The 17,302-nt window shown below is 38.8% G+C and overlaps 1 protein-coding gene across 6 annotated transcripts; it reads right to left on the bottom strand.

Annotated features, from left to right (window-relative positions):
- Positions 1 to 8,339: 8,339 nt before the first annotated feature.
- LOC107228061 (angiotensin-converting enzyme) lies at positions 8,340 to 16,904 on the bottom strand. 6 transcript variants are annotated; one of them, XM_046736970.1, is made up of 15 exons: positions 16,449 to 16,572; positions 16,071 to 16,287; positions 14,318 to 14,450; positions 13,849 to 14,052; positions 13,552 to 13,710; positions 13,397 to 13,466; positions 13,173 to 13,313; positions 12,913 to 13,098; positions 12,673 to 12,767; positions 12,437 to 12,585; positions 12,184 to 12,320; positions 11,841 to 12,087; positions 11,579 to 11,668; positions 11,335 to 11,445; positions 9,660 to 11,231 (listed from the first exon to the last, which is right to left on the bottom strand). In XM_046736970.1, the coding sequence occupies exons 3-15, from the start codon at positions 14,378 to 14,380 to the stop codon at positions 10,667 to 10,669; spliced, it is 2,217 nt and encodes a 738-aa protein (XP_046592926.1). In that variant the 5' UTR covers positions 14,381 to 14,450; positions 16,071 to 16,287; positions 16,449 to 16,572; the 3' UTR covers positions 9,660 to 10,666. The 6 variants fall into 6 exon arrangements, with proteins under 6 accessions (XP_046592921.1, XP_046592923.1, XP_046592926.1 ...); XM_046736973.1 differs by having other exon boundaries at positions 16,071 to 16,236; positions 16,449 to 16,571; XM_046736965.1 differs by lacking the exons at positions 14,318 to 14,450; positions 16,071 to 16,287 and having other exon boundaries at positions 8,340 to 11,231; positions 16,449 to 16,904.
- Between the last annotated feature and the right edge of the window lie 398 nt (positions 16,905 to 17,302).

Genomic DNA, 17,302 nt, shown 5'->3' with positions numbered 1-17,302 from the left:
AGAAAGGAGCGTGGGATCAACGGGAGAGAAGATACGAGGACGAAAACCCCTGCTGAAAAATGTCGAAAATTCAGGTTTCCGTTTTTTGGCTGTAACTTTCGACGCGTTGATCGCAGCGTATTGGGACTGCGCCCAATCGATTTCTCCCGCAGAATTACGTCGAAATAGTGCCACAATTAATTTATTCCAGCCATTTTGAAAATCGCGAAAATTTTCGCCAAAAATACAAAGGGGTTAACCTTCCTTTTTTTTTGACCAAAAAATATTTCGTCTCAGAATTAATTCGTATGACTCTTTCCCGACCAATTGGACCCCAAGGAACTCAGAAAACGCAGAAAAAGGAGCGTAGGATCAACGGGAGAGAAGATACGAGGACAAAAACCCCTGCTGAAAAATGTCGAAAATTCAGGTTTCCGTTTTTTGGCTGTAACTTTCGATGCGTTGATCGCAGCGTATTGGGACTGCGCCCAATCGATTTCTCTCGCAAAATTACGTCGGAATAGTGCCACAATTAATTTATTCCAGCACTTTTGAAAATCGCGAAAATTTTCGCCAAAAATACAAAGGGGTTAACCTTCCTTTTTTTTTGACCAAAAAATTTTTCGTCTCAGAATTGATTCGTATGACTCTTTCCCGACCAATTGGACCCCAAGGAACTTAGAAAACGCAGCAAAAGGAGCGTGGGATCAACGGGAGAGAAGATACGAGAAAAAAAGCACCTGCTGAAAAATGTCGAAAATTCAGGTTTTCGTTTTTTGGCTGTAACTTTCGATGCGTTGATCGCAGCGTATTGGGACTGCGCCCAATCGATTTCTCTCGCAAAATTACGTCGGAATAGTGCCACAATTAATTTATTCCAGCACTTTTGAAAATCGCGAAAATTTTCGCCAAAAATACAAAGGGGTTAACCTTCCTTTTTTTTTGACCAAAAAATTTTTCGTCTCAGAATTGATTCGTATGACTCTTTCCCGACCAATTGGACCCCAAGGAACTCAGAAAACGCAGCGAAAAGAGCGTGGGATCAACAGGAGAGAAATTGATAAGGAAAATACACCTGCTGAAAAATGTCGAAAATTCGGGTTTTCGTTTTTTGGCTGTAACTTTCGATGCGTTGATCGCAGCGTATTGGGACTGCGCCCAATCGATTTCTCACGCAAAATTACGTCGGAATAGTGCCACAATTGATTTATTCCAGCACTTTTGAAAATCGCGAAAATTTTCGCCAAAAATACAAAGGGGTTAACCTTCCTTTTTTTTTGACCAAAAAATTTTTCGTCTCAGAATTGATTCGTATGACTCTTTCCCGACCAATTGGACCCCAAGGAACTCAGAAAACGCAGCAAAAGGAGCGTCGGATCAACGGGAAAGAAGATACGAGGAAAAAAGCACCTGATGAAAAATGTCGAAAATTCGGGTTTTCGTTTTTTGGCTGTAACTTTCGATGCGTTGATCGCAGCGTATTGGGACTGCGCCCAATCGATTTCTCTCGCAAAATTACGTCGGAATAGTGCCTGAAAGAATTGATTCCAGCACTTTTCAAAATCGCGAAAATTTTCGCCAAAAATACAAAGGGGTTAACCTTCCTTTTTTTTTGACCAAAAAATTTTTCGTCTCAGAATTGATTCGTATGACTCTTTCCCGACCAATTGGACCCCAAGGAACTCAGAAAACGCAGCAAAAGGAGCGTAGGATCAACGGGAGAGAAGATACGAGGAAAAAAGCACCTGCTGAAAAATGTCGAAAATTCAGGCTTTCGTTTTCAGGCTGTAACTTTCGATGCGTTGATCGCAGCGTATTGGGACTGCGCCCAATCGATTTCTCTCGCAAAATTACGTCAAAATAGTGCCACAATTAATTTATTCCAGCACTTTTGAAAATCGCGAAAATTTTCACCAAAAATACAAAGGGGTTAACCTTCCTTTTTCTTTGACCAAAAAATTTTTCGTCTCAGAATTGATTCGTACGACTCTTTCCCGACCAATTGGACCCCAAGAAACTCAGAAAACGCAGCGAAAAGAGCGTGGGATCAACAGGAGAGAAACTGATAAGGAAAATACACCTGCTGAAAAATGTCGAAAATTCAGGTTTTCGTTTTTTGGCTGTAACTTTCGATGCGTTGATCGCAGCGTATTGGGACTGCGCCCGATCGATTTCTCTCGCAAAATTACGTCGGAATAGTGCCTGAAAGAATTGATTCCAGCACTTTTCAAAATCGCGAAAATTTTAGCCAAAAATACAAAGGGTTAACCTTCCTTTTTTTTTGACCAAAAAATTTTTCGTCTCAGAATTGATTCGTATGACTCTTTCCCGACCAATTGGACCCCAAGGAACTCAGAAAACGCAGCAAAAGGAGCGTAGGATCAACGGGAGAGAAGATACGAGGAAAAAAGCACCTGCTGAAAAATGTCGAAAATTCAGGTTTTCGTTTTCTGGCTGTAACTTTCGATGCGTTGATCGCAGCGTATTGGGACTGCGCCCAATCGATTTCTCTCACAAAATTACGTCGGAATAGTGCCACAATTAATTTATTCCAGCACTTTTGAAAATCGCGAAAATTTTCGCCAAAAATACAAAGGGGTTAACCTTCCTTTTTCTTTGACCAAAAAATTTCTCGTCTCAGAATTGATTCGTATGACTCTTTCCCGACCAATTGGACCCCAAGGAACTCAGAAAACGCAGAGAAAGGAGCGTGGGATCAACGGGAGAGAAGATACGAGGACAAAAACCCCTGCTGAAAAATGTCGAAAATTCAGGTTTCCGTTTTTTGGCTGTAACTTTCGACGCGTTGATCGCAGCGTATTGGGACTGCGCCCAATCGATTTCTCCCGCAGAATTACGTCGAAATAGTGCCTGAAAGAATTGATTCCAGCACTTTTCAAAATCGCGAAAATTTTCGCCAAAAATACAAAGGGGTTAACCTTCCTTTTTTTTTGACCAAAAAATTTTTCGTCTCAGAATTGTTTCGTATGACTCTTTCCCGACCAATTGGACCCCAAGGAACTCAGAAAACGCAGCGAAAAGAGCGTGGGATCAACAGGAGAGAAATTGAGAAGGAAAATACACCTGCTAAAAAATGTCGAAAATTCAGGCTTTCGTTTTCAGGCTGTAACTTTCGATGCGTTGATCGCAGCGTATTGGGACTGCGCCCAATCGATTTCTCTCGCAAAATTACGTCAAAATAGTGCCACAATTAATTTATTCCAGCACTTTTGAAAATCGCGAAAATTTTCACCAAAAATACAAAGGGGTTAACCTTCCTTTTTCTTTGACCAAAAAATTTTTCGTCTCAGAATTGATTCGTACGACTCTTTCCCGACCAATTGGACCCCAAGGAACTCAGAAAACGCAGAGAAAGGAGCGTGGGATCAACGGGAGAGAAGATACGAGGACGAAAACCCCTGCTGAAAAATGTCGAAAATTCAGGTTTCCGTTTTTTGGCTGTAACATTCGACGCGTTGATCGCAGCGTATTGGGACTGCGCCCAATCGATTTCTCCCGCAGAATTACGTCGAAATAGTGCCACAATTAATTTATTCCAGCACTTTTGAAAATCGCGAAAATTTTCGCCAAAAATACAAAGGGGTTAACCTTCCTTTTTTTTTGACCAAAAAATATTTCGTCTCAGAATTAATTCGTATGACTCTTTCCCGACCAATTGGACCCCAAGGAACTCAGAAAACGCAGCAAAAGGAGCGTGGGATCAACAGGAGAGAAGATACGAGGAAAAAAGCACCTGCTGAAAAATGTCGAAAATTCAGGTTTTCGTTTTTTGGCTGTAACTTTCGATGCGTTGATCGCAGCGTATTGGGACTGCGCCCAATCGATTTCTCTCGCAAAATTACGTCGGAATAGTGCCACAATTAATTCATTCCAGCACTTTTAAAAATCGCGAAAATTTTCGCCAAAAATACAAAGGGGTTAACCTTCCTTTTTTTTTGACCAAAAAATTTTTCGTCTCAGAATTGATTCGTATGACTCTTTCCCGACCAATTGGACCCCAAGGAACTTAGAAAACGCAGCAAAAGGAGCGTGGGATCAACGGGAGAGAAGATACGAGAAAAAAAGCACCTGCTGAAAAATGTCGAAAATTCAGGTTTTCGTTTTTTGGCTGTAACTTTCGATGCGTTGATCGCAGCGTATTGGGACTGCGCCCAATCGATTTCTCTCGCAAAATTACGTCGGAATAGTGCCACAATTAATTTATTCCAGCACTTTTGAAAATCGCGAAAATTTTCGCCAAAAATACAAAGGGGTTAACCTTCCTTTTTTTTTGACCAAAAAATATTTCGTCTCAGAATTAATTCGTATGACTCTTTCCCGACCAATTGGACCCCAAGGAACTCAGAAAACGCAGCAAAAGGAGCGTGGGATCAACAGGAGAGAAGATACGAGGAAAAAAGCACCTGCTGCAAAATGTCGAAAATTCAGGTTTTCGTTTTTTGGCTGTAACTTTCGATGCGTTGATTGCAGCGTATTGGGACTGCGCCCAATCGATTTCTCTCGCAAAATTACGTCGGAATAGTGCCACAATTAATTTATTCCAGCACTTTTGAAAATCGCGAAAATTTTCGCCAAAAATACAAAGGGGTTAACCTTCCTTTTTTTTTGACCAAAAAATTTTTCGTCTCAGAATTGATTCGTATGTCTCTTTCCCGACCAATTGGACCCCAAGAAACTCAGAAAACGCAGCGAAAAGAGCGTGGGATCAACAGGAGAGAAACTGATAAGGAAAATACACCTGCTGAAAAATGTCGAAAATTCAGGTTTTCGTTTTTTGGCTGTAACTTTCGATGCGTTGATCGCAGCGTATTGGGACTGCGCCCGATCGATTTCTCTCGCAAAATTACGTCGGAATAGTGCCTGAAAGAATTGATTCCAGCACTTTTCAAAATCGCGAAAATTTTAGCCAAAAATACAAAGGGTTAACCTTCCTTTTTTTTTGACCAAAAAATTTTTCGTCTCAGAATTGATTCGTATGACTCTTTCCCGACCAATTGGACCCCAAGGAACTCAGAAAACGCAGCAAAAGGAGCGTAGGATCAACGGGAGAGAAGATACGAGGAAAAAAGCACCTGCTGAAAAATGTCGAAAATTCAGGTTTTCGTTTTCTGGCTGTAACTTTCGATGCGTTGATCGCAGCGTATTGGGACTGCGCCCAATCGATTTCTCTCACAAAATTACGTCGGAATAGTGCCACAATTAATTTATTCCAGCACTTTTGAAAATCGCGAAAATTTTCGCCAAAAATACAAAGGGGTTAACCTTCCTTTTTCTTTGACCAAAAAATTTCTCGTCTCAGAATTGATTCGTATGACTCTTTCCCGACCAATTGGACCCCAAGGAACTCAGAAAACGCAGAGAAAGGAGCGTGGGATCAACGGGAGAGAAGATACGAGGACAAAAACCCCTGCTGAAAAATGTCGAAAATTCAGGTTTCCGTTTTTTGGCTGTAACTTTCGACGCGTTGATCGCAGCGTATTGGGACTGCGCCCAATCGATTTCTCCCGCAGAATTACGTCGAAATAGTGCCTGAAAGAATTGATTCCAGCACTTTTCAAAATCGCGAAAATTTTCGCCAAAAATACAAAGGGGTTAACCTTCCTTTTTTTTTGACCAAAAAATTTTTCGTCTCAGAATTGTTTCGTATGACTCTTTCCCGACCAATTGGACCCCAAGGAACTCAGAAAACGCAGCGAAAAGAGCGTGGGATCAACAGGAGAGAAATTGATAAGGAAAATACACCTGCTGAAAAATGTCGAAAATTCGGGTTTTCGTTTTTTGGCTGTAACTTTCGATGCGTTGATCGCAGCGTATTGGGACTGCGCCCAATCGATTTCTCACGCAAAATTACGTCGGAATAGTGCCACAATTGATTTATTCCAGCACTTTTGAAAATCGCGAAAATTTTCGCCAAAAATACAAAGGGGTTAACCTTCCTTTTTTTTTGACCAAAAAATTTTTCGTCTCAGAATTGATTCGTATGACTCTTTCCCGACCAATTGGACCCCAAGGAACTCAGAAAACGCAGCAAAAGGAGCGTCGGATCAACGGGAAAGAAGATACGAGGAAAAAAGCACCTGATGAAAAATGTCGAAAATTCGGGTTTTCGTTTTTTGGCTGTAACTTTCGATGCGTTGATCGCAGCGTATTGGGACTGCGCCCAATCGATTTCTCTCGCAAAATTACGTCGGAATAGTGCCTGAAAGAATTGATTCCAGCACTTTTCAAAATCGCGAAAATTTTCGCCAAAAATACAAAGGGGTTAACCTTCCTTTTTTTTTGACCAAAAAATTTTTCGTCTCAGAATTGATTCGTATGACTCTTTCCCGACCAATTGGACCCCAAGGAACTCAGAAAACGCAGCAAAAGGAGCGTAGGATCAACGGGAGAGAAGATACGAGGAAAAAAGCACCTGCTGAAAAATGTCGAAAATTCAGGCTTTCGTTTTCAGGCTGTAACTTTCGATGCGTTGATCGCAGCGTATTGGGACTGCGCCCAATCGATTTCTCTCGCAAAATTACGTCAAAATAGTGCCACAATTAATTTATTCCAGCACTTTTGAAAATCGCGAAAATTTTCACCAAAAATACAAAGGGGTTAACCTTCCTTTTTCTTTGACCAAAAAATTTTTCGTCTCAGAATTGATTCGTACGACTCTTTCCCGACCAATTGGACCCCAAGAAACTCAGAAAACGCAGCGAAAAGAGCGTGGGATCAACAGGAGAGTAACTGATAAGGAAAATACACCTGCTGAAAAATGTCGAAAATTCAGGTTTTCGTTTTTTGGCTGTAACTTTCGATGCGTTGATCGCAGCGTATTGGGACTGCGCCCGATCGATTTCTCTCGCAAAATTACGTCGGAATAGTGCCTGAAAGAATTGATTCCAGCACTTTTCAAAATCGCGAAAATTTTAGCCAAAAATACAAAGGGTTAACCTTCCTTTTTTTTTGACCAAAAAATTTTTCGTCTCAGAATTGATTCGTATGACTCTTTCCCGACCAATTGGACCCCAAGGAACTCAGAAAACGCAGCAAAAGGAGCGTAGGATCAACGGGAGAGAAGATACGAGGAAAAAAGCACCTGCTGAAAAATGTCGAAAATTCAGGTTTTCGTTTTCTGGCTGTAACTTTCGATGCGTTGATCGCAGCGTATTGGGACTGCGCCCAATCGATTTCTCTCACAAAATTACGTCGGAATAGTGCCACAATTAATTTATTCCAGCACTTTTGAAAATCGCGAAAATTTTCGCCAAAAATACAAAGGGGTTAACCTTCCTTTTTCTTTGACCAAAAAATTTCTCGTCTCAGAATTGATTCGTATGACTCTTTCCCGACCAATTGGACCCCAAGGAACTCAGAAAACGCAGAGAAAGGAGCGTGGGATCAACGGGAGAGAAGATACGAGGACAAAAACCCCTGCTGAAAAATGTCGAAAATTCAGGTTTCCGTTTTTTGGCTGTAACTTTCGACGCGTTGATCGCAGCGTATTGGGACTGCGCCCAATCGATTTCTCCCGCAGAATTACGTCGAAATAGTGCCTGAAAGAATTGATTCCAGCACTTTTCAAAATCGCGAAAATTTTCGCCAAAAATACAAAGGGGTTAACCTTCCTTTTTTTTTGACCAAAAAATTTTTCGTCTCAGAATTGTTTCGTATGACTCTTTCCCGACCAATTGGACCCCAAGGAACTCAGAAAACGCAGCGAAAAGAGCGTGGGATCAACAGGAGAGAAATTGAGAAGGAAAATACACCTGCTAAAAAATGTCGAAAATTCGGGTTTTCGTTTTTTGGCTGTAACTTTCGATGCGTTGATCGCAGCGTATTGGGACTGCGCCCAATCGATTTCTCTCGCAAAATTACGTCGGAATAGTGCCTGAAAGAATTGATTCCAGCACTTTTCAAAATCGCGAAAATTTTCGCCAAAAATACAAAGGGGTTAACCTTCCTTTTTTTTTGACCAAAAAATTTTTCGTCTCAGAATTGATTCGTATGACTCTTTCCCGACCAATTGGACCCCAAGGAACTCAGAAAACGCAGCTAAAGAAGCGTGGGATCAACGGGAGAGTAGATACGAGGAAAAAAGCACCTGCTGAAAAATGTCGAAAATTCAGGTTTTCGTTTTTTGGCTGTAACTTTCGATGCGTTGATCGCAGCGTATTGGGACTGCGCCCAATCGATCTCTCTCGCAAAATTACGTCGGAATAGTGCATCAAACAGTCTATTCCGGCACTTTTCAAAATTGGGAAAATTTTCGCCAAAAATGCAAAGGGTTAGCTTTACCTTTTGTTTTATTCAACGTTATGAACGAACAGATTCATAAAAAAATACTGTAGAAATGGTTTACAGATGATAATTATAATTACTATCAAATCTTATTTACATAAAATAACAGAACATGTGCATCTAATACGATTTCAAAATATTTACTTACAATTTCGCCTTACGACTTGCGCAGTGGACATGCAAATATTATGTGAAAGTTGATTATTGTTTTCATAAATTACAGTTAATCTTCATCATTTCAAAATCCTTATACTAGTATCTCGAACCGCAGCATCTTGTTGGTATCATTATTACAGCAAAGATGCTTGTAAGAGATTAGATACGATTTATACCTCAATGTATGCTACACTTTCGACATACATTAAACAACAAATTCTATCTACAACCTGTACAATTATTAATACGATCTAAATCTAATTCCACAATTTACTTTATTATTCAACTATCACCTGAGCATTTATAACTGATAGTCTTAGAATCAGCATTCGGAACCATAACCAATGTAAGTGCAGGCTTCAAATTGAGATAATCTGCCATTTTATAAAATGTTTTAACATTTAATTGCTACTCAGTAGCCTTCAAAATACTTGCATGTGCATAACATGAGAATTTTAGTGTAGCTAATAATTAATTCGTGATATTAAAATATCGGATATCTTATCACTCTAAATTACTCTAGCAAATACTTCGTACAAAATATATTTGTAACTCTTTGGGCGTTTGAACCTTTCTTTCATTTATCAATGCTGTATACGAATTAGTAACTAACCAATTTCAAATGACGAGTGTTTGTATGTACATATTGGACCGGAGACTACATATGTATATTACATCATCACTGGAAATAATCCTCAAGATTCTAGGATTCATGAAATTAGTCAATTTCTCTGATCCCGTCAACAAGGCATGCTTACGGGTTTAGAAAAATGTCTTTCCCCGGACTGTGTATAGCAAATATCACCCTGCTGCACACGCGATATTATCTATAAGCACGTATCGAACAGTCACAAGTCACACTTCCTGCACACTTACAACAGGTATTTGTTTCTCAACCAACAAATGATTACACACTTAATGTATTTGGATAGGATGAAAGGCAATACTTTTAATCGCATCATCCTTTGTTTTCTTCCATGAAAAGTAAACAGTAGAAGATTTACATATATGCTTGTCTACCTATCTCTCTCTATCTTTGAATTTAATCGCGAAACAAGAACGGAAGGAAATATACCCATAACGCTTAGACAATTAGTAACCTAGACCATTCCAATGAGCATGTAAATGCATGGGGGATTAAACTCAGAGGTCAGGTATTCCGTACACCATGCTTTTGAATAAAAGTAATAATCTACTATACCGCATTTGTACATATACTGTTAAACTAGGTACATACGTTATGCAACTTGCTATTTGGCGAAAATAAAGCGTATTGTACGTTTCAAAAGACTGTTTTTTTTTTTTGTCTACTCTACCTTAGCATTTGAAATCGACACTGTTTTAACGTTAAAATATGACCTCAGTACTATACATTTTTACATCGATAGGACGCTTAAATAAATTAGATCAGAAAAGGAAGCAAGAAAAAAATGTTTTTGATTGGTCAAGTTGAGAATCATCGTTGTTTTACGTATACATAGTTGATAGAAGTGGATACTAATTCGACGTAAAAGTGACAAGTGATAGTTGATGAAACCGGATTATATTAATCATATATGCTCTTACGTTGTAATGGTAAACTTGTAATATACAATTCAATCCGTCAGCTATGATAAATACACTTTATTTAGGCCTATGGTGTGATGTTTTTTTACTCTAAAGGTTTTTAGTTTCGCAGTGCGAATTTACAAATGAGACGACCTCGATAAACTAACCACAGGTAGTTTATCTTGGACCATGGGTTTTTCAATAGTCGATTGTGATGATGGTAATGACAATTCACAATATGTTCTAAAATTCATTCTTCGTTATCATTTATGGTGGAAGGCAACGTTCTACTGGAACATTATAATATATCACAGTGGAAGCACGTAGATAATTTTTTAAAGGTCACAAGCGCTACACGACTTTTGTTATTTTGTGTTGTTCCCTAGCTAATGAAATAAAATTGAGAACAAGTCTTTTCCATACCAAATTATAACGGAACATTGACGCATTTTAGTGTTGCATTCGAAAAAAAAATCAAATAACAACATGACGTTCGCAGGAATGTGTAACTCTAATGCTAGGTAATTACGTTTAGTATAAATATAGTTTCGCGTCATGTTGTAATCAATGCTCGTTAAATAGTTACGTATACATATATGTATGTACGGTTGCTCAGTACGTTAGGACTACTTAAATACAGTTTTCAACCTTTAACAAGTAATCAAAATACACCTTGTAATCACACGTATCTTCTATTCTTTGGCGTTTGACTTTTAACACATCTTCGTCTCCCAAATATGGCGATTACACAAATTGCAACAGTGGCTACAAGTACCGCTGCTACTGCCCAAACTGCTTTGCTGGTATTTATATCACTGGTGTATTCATTTTCTCCATTGGGAGCATTTGCTGGCTTTTCTGATTCTGGAATTATTTTGCCGTTTGGTCTCTTTACAGTGCCTTCTTTTTCTTTTTCAGGTACAATAGGTGTAGCAGCCGGAGGTGAAAGAGAAGATGAATTTATTTTTTCGGATGAAGGCTTTAGAAGTTTTGGTTTTGACATTCTAGTAGTTGTAGTTCGTGCTGTAGTAGTGACATCGCTCGATGCATATAATTTTTCCAAACGTTCAATATCAGATTGTTGGTCAGTAGTCATGGAATACATATCTTCTGGTTCATTGTCCAAATATTCTACCAGAGGTTGGAAGTATGATAATAGGGCGTCGGCATTTACCTCTGTTATTTCCAAATACTTGTTGATCATTGTTGTCCAATTGTCCGATGCACTTTCTCGAGTTGCATTTCTGTGATAACAAAAAGTAAAACGACCATGAATAGATCAAATCACAAGTAGTATTCATAACACTCGCAAGCATGTATTCCAGAGGAATTTGAAAATGAACTTACATGATGTAAGAATTGACATGATTGTTTACTACATTGTTGTACCTGACTTCTGACCGCCCCTCATTCATGTATTCATAAATTTGGAATCCCAGCAGTGTTCCAAGAAATTTCCTACAATCATAGGTCAAATTAGTTTCACTTCAATCGCAACTGAGTTTTCAATAAAATACCAAAACCGGTATATAGTTGTTATTATATGTAGTATTTGTTTAGAATAAATATAATCAAGCTTTCTTATACTTACGATAGATAAGGTTTGTTGCTGGCGATGAATTCGTCATCCAAGAATGTGGGAATGTCTGTGTGGTCTGATGTCACACCTTCATATTGTTTCCTGAAAGAATCATTAATAAACAACATGGTATACTGTACACATGTTTTAAAATATTTTCTTATCATTCTGACAGAAGCAGCAGAATTTTCATGACGTTTCGTTAATAAAACTTTTCTAAATAGTTACAATAAGATGAATTAAACATATTCAAAAAAAATATTGAATGACCGACCTGTACTGCCACCATGTTTCAAGAAGAACTTTTGGTTCAAAAGTTCCATTCTTAATCACATTTATTCTCCAAACGTCTGCTGAAATATAGTATGCCAAGCGTGGAAGAACATCTAGAGCAGTGATCATCAATGAAGTGATTTGAGAGTGATCGGTATCTGTGTCGTTACTGACAAGGCCCAAGGTTTGTAGCTGCGCAGGACTCACAGATAGGATCGAAAACAATTCCGAAATACCTTCCTCGAAACCTTAAGAATTAGAAATTCATAGCTCTCAATAACAGCTATATGACAACGGTAGAATATTACTTCCCAACTTCAGAGTAAGTACGCAAAATTACTTGCCTGAATACCTGTTTGCTGAGTTAAGGAATGGTAACTTTTCAATGCCTACAAGGCCCATTTGACTAGTCAAAACCTTGGCCACAACTTTGTGAGCAGTAAGAAAATTGGTAAGGGATGCGTGGTGACATGTCGTAACTCTGAAATGATTCGTAGAACGTTTATTATCCTCCTTAAAAAAATAAGCGATCTCTGGTGAATTCACGTCTTGGCGAACAGGTGTTACGTTTGATATCAAACAGAAGCTGCATCATACCTTGTGCCTTTGTAGCAAAAATTGAGAAACCGGGTGACACAAGACTGGTTAAATCTGCTGTTTTCCCAGAAGCTAGCATGTGGCACTTCATGTAGTACAGTGTGCCCGATTGCAGAAGCAGATCTGTATGCAAGTTTGCCACGAAGATTCTGTAAAGGTGATAAACGTTTGCATTATTTTCGTTAAGATCGATTACCCATTTTCATGTACTCCATATGAAGGCTTTGCCTATTGACCTTGTCCCAAAGCTTCTTCTTTATGCTGTATGTAACATTTCCGTACGGTAGTACGTCGGATGCCAGCGGAGTCCAGTCATTGCCATCCAACGATCCTGGATTAAACCAATGATTTGTATTAAAACAGGGTGACACCGGATGGTCATTGATTACTCAAAAGTTTAAATACGGAAACAGAACTCAGATGTGCCACTTAAAATAGTCAGAGACAGATAAGATAGAAATGCATCAGTATCGTACCCAAACAATATGCCGGTATCCCATCGTCATGCAATTTGACCTTGCATTTTTCGGCCAGGCGATTTTTCACGAATGTTACGACTTTATTATGCAATTCAGCAATACTTCCCCACATACTTTGTATACTTTCATATCCACCGGGATATACAGACAGAAATTCCCAATAACCTTCTACACTGTCGATACCTAAGTAAAACAAAAGTTTCTACATTATAGTATGTGTTTATAATTCTGCATCAGATATTTCCAGCTGTACCAACCATTGGCTGTTGCTGCCTCAGATACAAAGCTCAGTGTGGAAGAGAAATCGGTCAGGAGCGGTGAGAGGCGCCGATGCCATTGGGTCCACGCAGATTGCTTGCGTTCCAAGTCTACATTACTTGATAGCAATTGCTCAATTTCTAAAAATATAATTCCAGTGTGAGATATATTTTGACACTAGACGCATAGCAATGATGTTCGAAAACATTCCAGAAATTCTTACCTTGCCGAGTATTGCTTGTTTGATTGGCGCCCATTTCGAGGAAAGTTGCCTTCACAGAAAAAGATATCAACTGAAACAACACATAGCTTTTAGTAAGTTCGACTTATCTACAGCTCATCAGCAATTCAACGTGTACTTTTGCGATTTCCACCCACCTGGTCCAATTTAGAAGTATCGAGCAAAGCATCTCCTGGTTTTATCTGTGTATTATATTGATACTCCACAAAGTCATCAGTCAACTCAGTATGTGAATTGTTCTGGAGTGCTTCAACCTCATGTTTCTTAAGTGCGGCATAATCTTTTTGCGCCTCTTCCTAGAAGGTGAATCAATCAATGCTCTATTATGATTTGGATATTTGTGGATTCAGTATTTCTAAGTACTTTAAAAATTACGCAATAGCTTGTCACATGTTTATATGGATTCTGAATACCAGGCTCAACTATTTACAAACCCAAGCATAAAGAAGAGTCTCATTTTGTGGATTATAAATGAACTTCCATTTTTCATTAGCTACATGCTCGCACTTTTCTGCGTAGCTGAATTCAGTTAAATCTATGAATGCCTTGAGATTCTCTGTGTCATTCCCAAAGGTTTTTGGTACCAGAGTGTGAAGGCTCAGAAGTATAAGGCCACATTTAAGTATCATGCTGCAGTTCTGGAACAGAAAACATGCATTCATTTCAGACAGTAACTTTCTTTTCGTTGGTCTTATTTATCTGCATTCATAGTTTCTGCTATTAAATTAGTACAGTAATCTTATCACGTAACAAGTGGTGGTGGAAAAACAGGAATTAATTATTTCCTCTATATGCGACATGATTGTGCAACTCATGCGTTACAAGCAGGAAAAGGCAAGAAGCAGTTGACAACCATCTATTCGTTGATTGTGTTGACTAATTAACAATTGAGTATGGAAATACCATGGACTGGGTACACGAGAAAGGATAAGCTGATGTTATCAAGTAGTCAACAAGTGAAATCATTTGTAGTAAGTTTCCCACATTGTATTAGAAGGCGAGAAAATCAGGATTTCCAAACGATACAGCTATCTCACTGCAAAGAAAAGGAATAGACGCTTGTTAAAACTGTTTGCCTGAACTAGATTATATCAACACAATAGCTGGGACTATACCGTATTTACATGTGGTGAAAATTTTCATTAATGGCCTCGAGGTATTTGCTACGAGTAGAAAATAATATCATGAGATAGAAAACAAGTTTGTTGATTGTAAAATTGAGAGCACTGCGGAAAAATAATATTTCCAAATAACACAAACAAAAATAACATTTAAATATTCAAACAACACAATTTCTAGGTAAAAAAAATTAAACACACCTGTAAAGACATTGACGTAATTTTTGAAATATAAAACTGGAGATCTTACAATAATTCAAACGTTGATTTATATGGAAGGGGAAAAAGTTTAACGGGAGTCTTCCTGAATCATTCGTTGTGTAAAGTGAATTGTCTTGCGCACACTGACGGGCGAGGTGAATGGGTCAACGAGGAGTCAATTATTCATGAACCATTTGCAGAGAATAATAAATATACTTTTCACCAGGGTTCTGGATGTTTGTACTAACAGCAGCAACGGGCATACCATGTTCGTCGTTTTTTGATACACCAGCTGGTACCGCAAAAACACCAGATGAAATCTCAGAAAACAATGATAAGGAAAAAAACACCTCTTGTGTGTCTATCGTCAGTAAATGTAGCAGTAACTTTGCAGGTTGGCTATATTTTAGCATATCATGTTACGAATACAAAGCGGTGATAATAAAACTATTTAATTCTGCCTTTTAGTGTAACATAATACGAGTATCATATATTTTATGTTACAAAAATCACAATCCTCGGAAACACCAATAAATCTAATGACGCTGTGTTACATCAACTAAGTAGCATCGTTTTTCTTCCGTGAAATAGAAAATTATATCGTTTCTGAAAGAACTTTACAGAATTTTGTTTATTGCTCAAAACTGTTGAACAAACTTAGAAAAATAATAGCACAAGTCAAACCCTTCAGACAATCCCAATATCCACCACCAGGTGGCTACTAGTTCTCAATGTAAAAAACGTTAGCTAAATCGTATCTGATGACAAGAATAATTATATATCTACTAGATTAGCGCATCTGCTTCATTCGTGCGTTTAAATATGGGAAATGTTGCAGTGTTTTACAGATGGAAAATAATGTATTTCTCACAAGCATGTCATGCTTCGATGCTTGCGAGAGGTAATAATGCAGATTACTGAAAAAATTGACATATGTTTTTCGTAAACATCGAAAGATGCTCAGGGTCTTTTACGCTGACAGATTTATTTTTAAACTGTACCTACGTGTAATTTATAGATACGTATAACAGGTATAAATCGCCTGATGTACCGCGTCGGATTCAGGAGAGAATGAATGAGAAATAATTATTATATCCGTACACGGCTTGCGTTAAGATTAATAGAAGTGTTTGCAGTGATGGATCAAGTCTCTTTTTACCTCGTTGTACCGTGTAATCGGGTAAAAAACAAACTTTGAATCAACTCTACAGGTACGAAACTAACATCTTCCACGGATTTAAATGTGGTTAACCTTGCGAATAAACCTGTTGAGTAATTCGTCCAAGGAAAAGCAAAACAATCGCATTAACATTGCAATACGTGTTATTGAGTCATACCTGTTTTCCTCAAATATTCGGTCCCAAATCTTGTGCCAGTAACACCGTTTCAATGGAGTAAAAAAAAAAAACACTGTGCTGGCACACAACTATTGTTTTCTACAAACTTCACTCGCGTTATTACCACTGTCCAATGTCACCTTTTCCTATTCGTGTATTTCAACGGCTAAAGTGGTGGAAATCGCAACAGAATTTGGATCGCCGAAAACGAAAGACGCTGAGGAGCAAAACTGCATGACAGCATAAAAAAAAAAAAGTCGAACCGATGATGCGTCAACGATACGTAGTCACAACGTATAATCTATTATCTACAACGTGATGTAATGAATAAGCGGATTATAAGTCTCTGATGGAATATTAACGCGATATGTCAGTTACTCGATCAAAGTCCGCGATCCGATCCAAATTCCTCGACAGCGAGCACACGTGTCTTCGCGCACCTATCACGAGCACCAACCGACGACTGACGACGAACTGATCACGCCACTCATTGTCAGCGAGAGTTGTTCGCGACCCCGTCCTCTGAGAATTGGAAAATATACACTCGAGCACTCGACTGACGTCCGTGTGGCTGGCGTAGTGCGTATCCACCAACTGACCGCGGCTAAAAACAACAGTTGAAACCAAGCTGCGAGCGGGATGGGATATATTTGTGTACGGACGTGAAACGTAAAGTTTGAAATAAATAGAAATAATATTCAGTAGCTGCAAACCCTCGACCATCCAGCCGATTCCCTGTTAAATCAGTTTAATCAGGTGGAGCAGACTCGGCAGAGGGCTGATCAGTACTGGCGGTACTGGCCAAATAATGCGACCTCAAGTTACAGACGAGTTACTAACTGTGTATCACGATTTATTCACTGAAATGATGACTTTGATTGTCGCAGCGTAGGCAGCGATCCTAACGACATTTCTTGTACTAAAACAAGAACTGTCGATTGATTTACCGTTGATAAGAGTAGAAAGACAAAATGAGATAGTTGGGTAACGCCTGTTCGTAAGCAACTCACATTACAGCAGGGAACTGTCGTTTTTGTTAGGCAATCCGTGTGAGGCTACGTTGGCGGAAGTGGCGCCTACCAGTAGGCAACTCGGGTTACGTATGTGTATATTGTACGCCTTACAGATTCAGGTCACATGGTTGTGAATATTATGAAAAAATTAGTAAATTTCTTTATTAAGGCAGTAATTCGTGTTGTTGATAGAATAAACGATGCGATTAGCATTACTAA

The sequence above is a fragment of the Neodiprion lecontei genome, chromosome 1, assembly GCF_021901455.1.
Source record: "Neodiprion lecontei isolate iyNeoLeco1 chromosome 1, iyNeoLeco1.1, whole genome shotgun sequence".
NCBI lineage: Eukaryota > Metazoa > Arthropoda > Insecta > Hymenoptera > Diprionidae > Neodiprion > Neodiprion lecontei.
The sequence above is the reverse complement of the archived record's forward strand: the minus strand, read 5'-3'. Positions and strand labels throughout refer to the sequence as shown.